At 36.2% G+C, this 12,196-nt stretch overlaps 1 protein-coding gene and 1 non-coding gene across 2 annotated transcripts in view; both read left to right on the forward strand.

The window, feature by feature from the left end:
- Window positions 1-5,141, forward strand: part of LOC120424103 (metabotropic glutamate receptor 1-like) — a 59,985-nt gene extending 54,844 nt beyond the window's left edge. Inside the window, exons 11-12 of the mRNA XM_039588158.2 lie at window positions 3,256-3,850; window positions 3,910-5,141. Coding sequence (XP_039444092.1) covers window positions 3,256-3,850; window positions 3,910-4,963 — 1,649 coding nt within the window. The 3' untranslated portion in view covers window positions 4,964-5,141. The remainder of the gene's footprint in view (window positions 1-3,255; window positions 3,851-3,909) is intronic.
- A 287-nt stretch (window positions 5,142-5,428) lies between these two features.
- Window positions 5,429-5,500, forward strand: Trnap-ugg (transfer RNA proline (anticodon UGG)). Its single transcript has one exon. It is a non-coding gene; the product is annotated as a tRNA-Pro (tRNA).
- The last annotated feature ends 6,696 nt before the right edge of the window (window positions 5,501-12,196 follow it).

Raw genomic sequence — 12,196 nt, forward strand, 5'->3', positions numbered from 1 at the left:
TTTGAAGTACTTATCTAAATTGCATAATTTTTAATTGCGACTTATGGGACCCAAAAACGGATCGAATGAGGCCAAAACGGAGAAAATCGGTTCAGCCAATGTCGAGATAATCGAGTGACAATTTTTTGACACATACATTTGCTCAGAATTTGATTCTGAGTCGATAGGTATACATGAAGGTGGGTCTAAGAGGTCTAATTGAGAAGTTATTTTTTCGAGTGATTTTATAGCCTTTTTTCAGTAAGGTGAGAAAGGCAAATTTTGCTTGAAAAAATGTTTTAAAATGCTTGTTTTCTTTTTATATGACTTGTTCAGGTGGACAATAAATTTTAAAAAATAACACTATAAGAAGCAAATTGGCGGAAGTTGAGAAACACTAAATTCAAACATATTTGAAACCATTTTGAATAATTAGATGGACTGGTAATATTTTTTTTTAGAGATCCCAAAATTCACTAATAAACCTTTTTTTACACAAATTGGACGAATCGTTTCAATTTTCAATGATAACTGAAGTGGAAAATTAAAGGTGGTTTATTTTTTTCTATCTTTGTTTTTTTTCGTCAGAGTATTTCTGTGCAGTTTGCCATTTGATTTTAAAAGTCCAATATAGTAAATATTCTACATTTTTCTCAGGGTTTTGATTTACAAAAATACTATCTGGAAATTATAATATATCCATAATATTTTTTTAATTGCAATCAAATGTTTTAATAAATTCGAGAATACAAACATGTTTTAGTAAAAAGTATATAAAAAAATAAATATGTATAAACTTAGATTTTTTACCGAATTTTCAACTGCTGACTAGACTGAAAATGACCGAAATCGGTGAAAACTGACCGAAATTCGGTCATGAAGTTCATTATTACATTACAACTGAAATTCGGTAAAATTTTGTTCATTTTGACTCCCTTAGGCATTTTTTTGAAATTTGCAAGAAATAGCATTTTGGGCGCCCTGGGACCTCCTGAGGGGGCGCTTTATCTTTTTCATGAAGGCGCAGCACAAATCGGCAACTTGGCAAATTTGCAAAATGCAAAGTTTCTCTTGGGCCCTGCTGAGGCCGACATTTTTTGTAAAGAACTTGTTAGTCGACGACTAACCTCGACTAACCTACAGCTCAGCCCTGTTGACAGATGGTTTATCGATCTAAACTCTACCGATTTTTCAACTACCGAATTCGGTAAAAAAAATCTATATGTGTATCAAGTTTTGTTTAGACAGACAATAGTTTTATAAAGAATTTTATGAACAAAAACAAAATGCAAAACTATCCTTGTCAGAACCTTTGAGTATTAATCGTGTTTCAGATGGATTTTTTTGTTAGATGTAAAATTTGTGTAGAAATGTTCAAATTATAATCCATATTGCAAATTAAGATAATTTGATTTTTTCAAAAAATGCAGTATTTTTTATTCGAAATTTTGACTACCGTAAACTGGGGTGAGATTGATAACCCGGGGTGACATTGATAGAAATTTGATTTGGCCACTAATTTTGACACAACAGTCACATTTTTGCACATATGTTCGATAAAATGGTAGCCCTTAGTACTAATATACTCAAAATTCTCAAAAATGTTGAGCTATGAATTTGACGGGCATTTGAAAAACCTATCAAAGTCACCCCGGGCTATCAATGTCACCCCAGTTTACGGTATCCGAAGGTTTGTATGGAACTTCGGATATTATCAAAACACAAACATAAAAAAAGTTTTTGATTTGTTTTTCTTTTTTTTTAATGTTTAACATCAAGTTTGAGTTCTGCGACCCCATTTTAATCAAATTCAAAATAGTTGATTGCCTATCAAATAACAAAATGCTTTTTTTTTTCAATATTTCGTCCCCTTTTAATTGGCCGCCATCTTGGATTCACTGCTTTACTTTAGCGTTGTTTAGGGTCCAAACATAAGCTCGACAATCAAAAATAAGACAACGAAAAATTTTTTTTTTCGTGATTAGATTATGCGAAGTGAAATTTTTCCAAAACCTTTGGATAATCGAGTCTGGACTGTATTTATTTCCAAAAACTCGAAAACAGAGAAAATGCATACGAAATTTTAAATTGTTTGATATCCATATTTCATTTTTGACCGAGCCACGTAGCCTAGTGGTAACGCTTCCGCCTATAGTATAGTAAGCGGTAGATCGGGGTTCAAATCCCGGCTCGGACCAACACAACTGGTGATCTTTTCCCTTCTGGATTCGATTGCTTAGTAAAGGGAAGGTAGTATATCGTCACAAACTGGACCTTATCACGACACCTTAGGAAGGCGACCTATGGAATGCTAACATTACCCTTAACATGTTAACATTAAGTTGAGAATGAAATTGCCACTGAATCCGCTTTGTAAATGCCGGCCCCGATACTCTTCAAGGGTGTTCCTCTCAGCAACTGGGAAAGATTTACTTACCTTCATTTTAACATTGACCTACAAAAAATGACTGCGCAGGCTCAACTCGAGGGGAAGCATACAGTTTGTGGTCCCAGAATCACGTGCATTTTTATTTTTTCAAAAATAGTTTGTCTGGACCGAATGGTTTTTCTCCAAAGTTTGTATGGAGAATTAGGGCGGTTCGTCGCTCTTGCTTACAACCCAAAAATTGTCCAAAACCTATCTATCTTGGATTTAAAAATTCTGAATCACTTTACACTAGTTTAGAGGTAATATTTAAGCTCGACAATAGGGTGACACTTAAAAAATAGACCTCAGGGATACCCCCTGATTCGATTCATTAGACAAAAATAAATAAATTTGAAAATTTTGAGTGAAATCCTTGGTGAAATCTGTTAAGATTTAAGGTTCGGTATGGATCGTTAAAGTTGATTTAAAAACGTCTTCTTTAAATCGCTAATAACTCGTCAGGGTTAACTCGGATCGTCTTGCGGTCTTCGAAAAAAGTTGTTCGTCATAAAAATTTACATAAGAATCCCACACTTGGCAATCATCCAACACATTTAACGGCACCTTTTGGTTAAATTTTGAAATTTTTGCTTTCACCATACATTTTTCGAATTTTTCCATGCAAACTTGAACGAGAAAAAGCGACCCTTAAACCTTAACCGATTTAGTCCAAAATTGGCACAGTTACTTATTTTTACCTAAAGAATCCAAAAGATTTTCCAAAATTTTCATTTTTCTTGTAAAGGTTACTCTCGGTTCTTGTATTTCGAAATTATTATTTGAAAGACCGTTCCAACGCATACAAAAGATTGAAGCTCTGATAACTCTAACAATCTTCACTTTCCCAGAATGCCTCCAAATCCCGATCGAGCACATGCAGTGGGCGGACACCGAAGCGATCGTTGCGATGACCTTCTCCATCCTCGGATTCATCTCCACCGGGCTGGTCTTCGGGGTGTTCATCCGCCACAACGACACTCCAGTGGTGAAATCCTCAACCCGCGAGCTGTGCTACCTCATCCTCGTCGGCATGATCATTTCGCACAGTTCGATCTTTGCGATCCTCGCCAAACCGTCGACCTTTTCTTGCCTGATCAGCCGAACGCTGCCGGGGATCTCCTTCGCCATGATCTACGCCTCGCTGCTGGTCAAGACGAACCGGATCGCGCGGATTCTGGCCGGATCGAAGAAACGGTTTCCCACCAAGAAGCCGCGCTTCATGTCGGCGGCGGCGCAGTTGGTGATTACTGGGTTGCTGATTTCGGTTGAGGTCGCGATTGCGGTGTTTATGCTGCTGCTGGAACCGCCTAATACGGAACATCAGTATCCGACCAGGCAGCGGACCGTGCTGGCGTGTAATACGACTCGGGTGGGGATTTTGGTTCCGCTGGCGTTCATCTTTCTGCTGATCATACTGTGCACGTTGTACGCGTGGAAGACGAGGTTTGTTCGATAAATAGATTAAATACAGGCTTCGTATTATAAGAAGTCTATTTTTTCAGAAACGTCCCGGAAAACTTCAACGAGGCCAAGTTCATCGGTTTCGCCATGTACACCACGTGCGTGATTTGGGTAGCCTTTGTACCAATCTACTTTGGTTCCGAGTCCAAGATCATCACCATGTGCGTCTGCATCTCCTTGTCGGCCATGGTCACACTACTGTTCCTGTTTCTACCAAAACTGTACATTATCCTAATCCGCCCAGAGAAGAACATCCGGGCACTGTTCACCACTTCCAAGACCATTCGGTGCCACATTGGATCCCGCGTGGCTTCCGCAATCTCTCACAAAACCAACTCTTCCTACTCCAGCGGACCGGGACCACCGGAAGACTTTGGAGACTACAGCTTTGACACACCCAAGCCCATCATCCGATCGGCGTCCTGCCAAACCTCGCTGGAACTGCTCAACAAACTGCTCGAAATGCACCTCGGGTGTGATACGGATCGACCAACGGAACATCCGACCCCGTCCCCTCGACAACGGAACATCTCCTCCAAGCTGAAACAGGTTCGCTACAGTCTCTCACCGATCAAGGCTCCCACTAAGAAGAACCTCAAACCGGACAAGCACCTGCTGGTTCCGGAAGGTGACCTCCTGAACAACAACAACAACAATAACAACGTCACCCGAAGTGACACGACGGTCCGGTTCGACTTTTCCCGGAAGGCGTCGATCGGCGATCCGTCAGAGTACCCGGAAACGGCCACAATCCGCGAGACCTGCTACCACTGCTCGCAGCTGGACTCGATCCGGTACAAGTACGACCTGATGGACGGTGCTCCTTGCGGGGTCAACAGCGAAGATGACCCGCTACAGTCCGGGGAGCAACCGAACGGCGTCTACCTGATCCACTCTAGTCAGCTGAGCAACGGAAGTGCCAAAGGGTATGGAGGCAAGTACGCCAAAACGATGATCAGCGAAGAGAGCCTGTCGGAGTGCTCGATCAGCACGCTGTCGGAGTCGTGCGACTGCAAGTTCAAAAGCATCACGATCAAGCTGCCAAAGCCGACGACGGCGGGGAACGGAACGGGACAGCAGGTCATCTATTTCTAGTCTAGTCTAGTTTGTTATAACGCATTTGATGTTTTAATAAGTAGTGAATTTCTATAAAGAGCGAATATCAATGATAAAGTTTCTAATTGTGATTGATAGATTTAACTGTAAACGGATGAGATTAATCAACGTTATGCGATGACACATTTTATACTAAACCTCTGTCAATAAAACTGTACTTTGGTAGAACCTAGTTGTGTTTTAATGAATTTGAGAAAAAAAATCGAAATAAAATAAAACGGGGCTCAACCGGGATTTGAACCCGGGACCTCATACCCCTAGACCATTGAGCCACATGAATTTTGTTAATTGAACCATAACTTTTTTTTACCGATTTTCTTCATCTGCCGGTGGCATCTTTGTTCAGGTGAAAGTTGTATGCTTGGGTAGTAAAGCAGAACCGAAAAAGATTAAGCAGGCCGAAATAACTGTGAAATTTTTGTTACATTTCTGAAAAAAACAAGTGGCTCAATGGTCTAGGGGTATGATTCTCGCTTTGGGTGCGAGAGGTCCCGGGTTCAAATCCCGGTTGAGCCCGTAGCTGGTTATTTTTGGTTAGAATCACGATAAGATGCACTGTCGATTAACCTAGTTTTAAGAGAGATGTCATGGCTAGCCTCGTTTTTTTGTTTTCCCGTGTTTAGGAGGTCATTTTGTTAACGAAAAACTTTACTTCTCTTGTTTTATGATTTTCATGTTAAATTTATAGTGTTTGTTTACCTTATTTAGTTATGATTGTTTCTGATAGTATTTTACTTATTTTACCACCTCTTAATTACAACAAAACTTATTATTTACTTATTGCTGTGGAATGATACCATTATCATTTAAATTGTTAAACAATGCATAGAGGCATAGTTTGGGAAAATGGCCATTACCCATTTTAAACCTAATAAGCGGTCGTGTTTGAATGACTTGTGAACATTTCTGTTTATTTTCACTTATATTAAAAATTATGCTATTCCTATTACAAGCATTTAATAAATATATTTCCCAAATGCATTCTAATCAGTCGAGTGCATTGGGCCACGCCCATTTTCCTATTTTCAGCTTAGTTCTTATTATCTTCCAGCGCTCTTTTGGGTCTGCTTAGTGCTGCCAAAATTGATGAAATTTTAAGCGAAAACTCACGAAAAGTAGCATTTATAGAGAAAATTCCTGGCATCACTGGCTCACTCCAACAAGCGCTGCTGGTGATGCTGGTGGCCACCCTTTGTTCTTTATTTGCCTTCGCTTCTCGCTCGGTTTTCTTCAGCCTTCAATTGGAATGGGTCGTCAAAAGCCAAACGTCAAAAGACTTGGCGCGCTTGTTTTTTTTATTTACATATTTCAGGATTATTTTTCAAGTGAGTGACTAACTAATGTGCAAAAGAACATGTTGCCGGTATATGGAAGCAATTTTATATCTTAAGCGATTTGAAATCGTTAGCGCAAGTGAAAAGATATTGATGGCGACTTTCGTTAAGCAGTTAACCTCTCACCTTGCGTGTGGATGTGTGTGCCACCAAAATGATGAGAAATGGTCTCGCGAAATAGAAATTATGATCAAAAATGGATTAAATTTGATCTTTTTGGCCAGTAAATGTCGTCGGGTCCGGTGGTTTAGTGGTTAGCGTGGTAGCCTCTGAATCCCAGTATGGCCTGGGTTCAATCTCAGACGGACCCGGTGGCATTTTTCGAGATGAGATTTGCCTGACCACGCCTTCTATCGGATGGGGAAGTAAAACGTCGGTCCATTTGCGTAAAAGAGGTTTTGAGTGACTCACCACACATAACCTTCGGACGCCTAGAAATAAGCAGAAACTTGCAACAGAGACCACAAAAGACCCGGGGGTCGTTAAAGTGGATTACTTTGCTTTTTATGTCATACATTTGCATGCTTACTCGAGGCGGTTCTGTTGCTGGTAAGTTTATAGCCTAAATAGTATTTTTGGAGCTTTAATCGAGCATCAAACTCTCCATATGACAAAGATAGGTGTTTGATTAGAAAGGGTATATTTCCACTACTTATTTTGTCTTGAAATATAGGAAATGTAGGTAGAAACAAAGCCAAAGCGGCCAAAGCAGACAGGTGATTCAGCACGACCCTACATTTTTATATTATTTTTTTCAACGATAACAATGAAAAACTATTAAGCTCAGTAAACAGTTCATTTTTCCAAAAAATAAGCTTAAATTGGTGATTTAATATTTCACAACGATAAAGTACGACCACAAAGGATTAAAATGGATTTTTGATTATTTTTTTTTAAATTAACTTCGCGGCCCTTCTTGATGACAGAAAGCATCCTATTTAACAGCTCGTTCTAAGGGGGCCATAGTTGATCCATCGTAAAATGTTGTCTTGTAATTTTGTTTATTGTTTATTTTTTTTAAATTCTGTATCTTGAGAAGGGGGTTTTGATCAATTTGGTATCTTCAGCAAAGTTGTAGGTTATGATTAGGACTTTTCGGGAAAAAATAGTTCAATGGAAAAAAAGTCGGATTTTTTTATTTACCTATCTAAAAGTTCAATTACCTAATTTTTAATTTTCGATTTTTTATATGTTTTAGGGAACTAAAAAAGACATCTTTTGCACGTGATAGTGTGAAATCTGGTGCAGGAGATATGTAATTTTGGAAAAATCATATTTTAGGAAAACATCGAAAACCTGGACAAAAAAAGTAAAAATCGTGTTTTAAAGATAACTTGAACTTAAAATCGAAAAGAACTATAGAATATTTTCGATAAACGCAAATAATTTATTTCGGAAAAAAAAAATTTCAAATAACAAGCCATAGTTTCGACATTTGCATGGAAAAAGTGTTTTAAAATGCATTTTACACTAGTTCAATTTTTTTGCAATAATTAATTTTCAAAAAATGTAAGATTTGACGAAAACAAAAATTTGAGCGAAAATAAACATTTCGCGATAAAAAACATTGAAAATTTTCCAAAATTCCAAAGGTTTTTAGATCAACCCAAACATGCTAAAAATGATTCTAATCGCAGGGGAATGCAAATTGATTTCAGCTGATTGCAGTTCAATTTCCATTGAAATTTGAACAAAATTTGGTCAAAACTAGAGATCCTGCATTTTTTAAAGGTTGAAATCACAAATGAAATGAAAACAATGGAATTTTCGAAGAATCATATAAAGCACAACTTTGTTCTTTGTTTTCGTTCAATTTTATTTCCTTCATTTACCATTACTTTTGTTAAGTAGTAATCATAGTGTATGTGTCAGTATGTGTAAGTGTTTTTTTTAGTGGCTTAGAGGCAACCAAGGAAAATGTACAATGCAATCGTTCTTCTTTACGCTCCAAAGTGTGGTTTCCATCATGCAAAGACGATCGCAAATCATGAAGGGGTTTCTATTTCTATTCTGGTGGCTACAACTATTGTTCCGCTGATTTGCAAATAATTCGGGTTGTGTTTTAACTGGAGTAAAAATCATTTCTTTTTGTCAGTTTGTCCTAATTGATTCGTTTGATTCAATTTTATTTTATCTAACTTTTTTGTTTTCTTTACTCATTTGTTCCGAGTTTTAGTTTAGCAATAAAACGGATAAGAGTAGGATTATTTTACAGTGCTGCTGCTGCTGCCCGCGGCAACTTTTCAAATGCTTTCGTCGAAAAATACTTGCTTTGAGAGTAGTTCAAATTTTTGTTAGTTTTTTTTTTGTTTAAAGGGAAGAAAATATCATCTTTCGTTTCGTGCCTGCTGCTTGATCCATTCTTTCGTTCATTTCGTCTAATTGTGATTTTGCTTAAATGTTTTTTTTGTTAGCTTGTTCGTCAGCTTGCTGCTTGGTGTAAATAAATTTGTCACTCTTTCTCTTTTTTTCTTTCTTGTAATTAACATGTACAGTGCATTGTAATAATTACTTCTTGCTTTGCTAAAGTACACAGACAATTTGTTAAGAGTATGTTTTTGCGTGTATTTCGAATGTGATGATTTTTTGTATGAGTGATGGACTGAACCAAATCGGCAGTGTTATTTGATGTTGTTTCCGAATGAAATGATATTTTCTCTACTCTATGGCTTGTTGAAGTGGAATGATGATTTTTTTGTGTGTTTTAAGGTGATGAATTATTTTAAAGTTATGTTTTACAAAAAGCATTCTAAACATGTTGTTTGCCGTTCTACGCGCTCGATCAGTCGAAATAAATTCAACTATAATAATGTTTTTTTTTTTCAAATTACTTTAATATACAGTTATCTAAGTACGATAATTAAGTTTGTTTCTTTGTTTTATTTGTTTCATAAAAACATGTAACATTAAATTTAGAGTGTTTGTGTACGTGACCTTAAATTTAAACTTGTAGTTTCTTTGACATTTTCACATCTTTCCTCATTTTTTGCGTTTATGATTTCTCTTACATGACACAAGCGAACAGACAAAGAAAAGACTTGTCACAAATTTATATAGCAATAGTTGAGTGAAAACTTAAAACAAAGTTTGCCGTAATAGCTAGCAAATAAGAACAAGGAAACAACGCTTTTTGTATCTTTTTTTGCAATTTTTCTCTTTCAATGTTTTCACCGTATAAGAAAAAGCCCCGAAAATCTCTTGGTTTAATCTCTTCTCTCGTTTAAAAGCACTTGATTGTATCAAAATAATAGATTTTTTTTCCTCAAAAAATAGCGCTCATTTTCGCACAGTTTGAAAAGCAGCAAAGTATAACAAAATGTGTTTACCTTCCTAATTCATTTCCGTTCTTGATTTTTTTTACCGGCTCATTCGTGTATAAAAAGCACCCATTATTTGTTTTTTTTTTACTGCCATTCATTCGATTTCTTCCTACTTATAAGCCTAGCGTGTTAGTATCTCATTCTCGTTCCCTTTCCTTACACCACTAATATCCTACATGTCACATTTTGACTTCCTTTTTTCTGCATGCTTTTTCAATCAAGCAAAAGCATCTTAATCGTATTTTTAAATAGTTTATAGATTTCTAATGTAAAGACTAAATTAATGTTAAGGGTTTACTTTACAAGTGACAAATGAATAAAGTTTTACACATTTCCTTTTCATAGACAACAGAAACAAGCATCATTTATGCGCGATAATTTGCTGACTTTTTTTTCTTTTTCTTCTTTTCAGAGATTTGTGCAAAGCAAATTCAAAATAGATATAGACTTTGAATTGTGCTTACATAAGTTTCGGTAATAATATTTTGACTAAGACCCTGTGTTACATCTCGTCCATACGTGTTTCGTAAGACCCTTTTTGGATGAGTGAATGCTACGTTAAACAAAATAATTTAAAATGAAAAATAAACTGGAATATAAACAACTCAACATAAAATCTTTTTAAAATTCGTACATTGCTGAAATTATGTTCACAATCCAGACATTTCGAATTAATAAAATTTTCGGATAATCGAACCACGTAAAAATAGGCGCATACAAAATAGCCTGATTTTACCAGTTTTTTTTTTAGTAGATTTGTTAAGCACGTCAAAGTTCAGAGACTGTCTCAGCAAAACAGTATCAGCTCAGCGCGTCGTTTGGCGACTTTTTATCTTAACCACAGAGCAGTGTACGCACTTGGTAAGGAATCGGTCAAGGAAAATTTAAAATGGTGAGCAGCGGCAGCGAAAGCAAGCCAGAGAGGTTGAAGAAAAGCCGCAAGAAATCGCTCCTTCTCCTTTGTTTTGCTGTTCGTAACCAGGGTTGCCAGGTTTACAGATAAATCTGGGAATTTATTTTTTCTGTGCCATTTTATGTTCATTTTTTAAATGAGCGAATTTTATTAAAAATCAAAAATTCTGAATAGTTTTTTATTCTTAAAGAAAATCTAGAGTTTTTTAATAGGTCCTATAAACATATGAAACAAAATAGCTTACAATACCTTAAAAAAAAACCCTAGAAATTTTGATCGATTTGGTGTCTTCGGCAAAGTTATAGGTATGGATACGGACTACACTGGAAAAAAATGATACAAGGTAAAAAAGGTGCGCTGTTTGGGTGAGACTTAAAAAACATCAATTTTCCTGTTTTTAAACCTTTGCATTGCAATATCTCAACAACTAAAGGTCGTATCAACAAAGTCCAAAGAAGCAAAATATAGAGAATTTTCACAGCTTTTCAAAAATATTTTTTTCCAAAAGTGGGCAACTAATTTTCAAAAATTAAAAACTGCGACTATTTTTAAAAAAAGTCACCTAAATATGGATTTAACTTGAAAACGGTGCACTTTATCAAAATTTCATTAAAGTACTTTTTGATTGCAAATTTCGATTTTTTGAAAAAATCAGTATTGATTCAAAAACTCATAACTCGCTCAAAGATTTTTTGCACAACCTGGAAATTTCTGAAAAGTTGGCATTTTATGTCCTCTACAACATATCAAAAAATAAAAAAAATTAAAAATAGTGTTTTTTTGCAAATCAAGTTTTAGTGATAAAAAGTTAAATAAAAGAATCACCAATTTTTTGTATCATTTTTTTTCAGTGTAGTCCGTATCCATACCTACAACTTTGCCGAAGACACCAAATCGATCAAAAAATTCCTTCAAAAGATACAGATTTTTGAATTTTCATACATCATTTTTTTATGGACAGCTGCCAAATTTGTATGGAAAATTATATGGACAAACTAATGATGCAAAATGGCTTCTTTGGGCATACCGAAGGCACCAAAAAAGTTTCAGTCGGATTAAAAAATACAAAAATTAAAATTCTTGAAAAAAGACCGATTTCGTAGAGAATTGCTCAAATTTGAACCACTCTTATGTAGATTCTTGAGCAGTGTTGTAAAAATATCAAACTTTCAATTCTAAGCGACAAAAAATCATCGTGCCCGCAATTTAATCTCGCAACATTCATTACCCTTCTTTCCGTCGCGAGATTCTCAGCATCAAGATTTGCCGGTCTCTTACACGTGTTTACACAATACCTTGTGACATTTTCTTTTTCTCTCTCATTCCAACCTTTCCAATCATTTAATTTAACAAGACGTAATAGGTGGTCGGCTCCCAATCCCCCTCTCACATTCTTTGCATTGTTGTTTTCTGAGAAAACAAAATAATCTTCGGCGAGTGTGAGCGAGGAAACGAGAAGAAGTGAGAGATAGAGGATGCACTTGCTGGCAAGCACGAGATAAAAGAAGAGAACTCAAAAGTTGTAGTGACTATACTTTCTGATTTTTCGGTGTAGGAATCATCAAATGATAGTTTTTTATATCACCTTTTACAACAATACTCTTTCGTCAATGAATAAATGGGCAAACTTATCTAATTTGTCGTA

The sequence above is a fragment of the Culex pipiens genome, chromosome 1, assembly GCF_016801865.2.
Source record: "Culex pipiens pallens isolate TS chromosome 1, TS_CPP_V2, whole genome shotgun sequence".
Classification (NCBI taxonomy): Eukaryota; Metazoa; Arthropoda; class Insecta; order Diptera; family Culicidae; genus Culex; species Culex pipiens.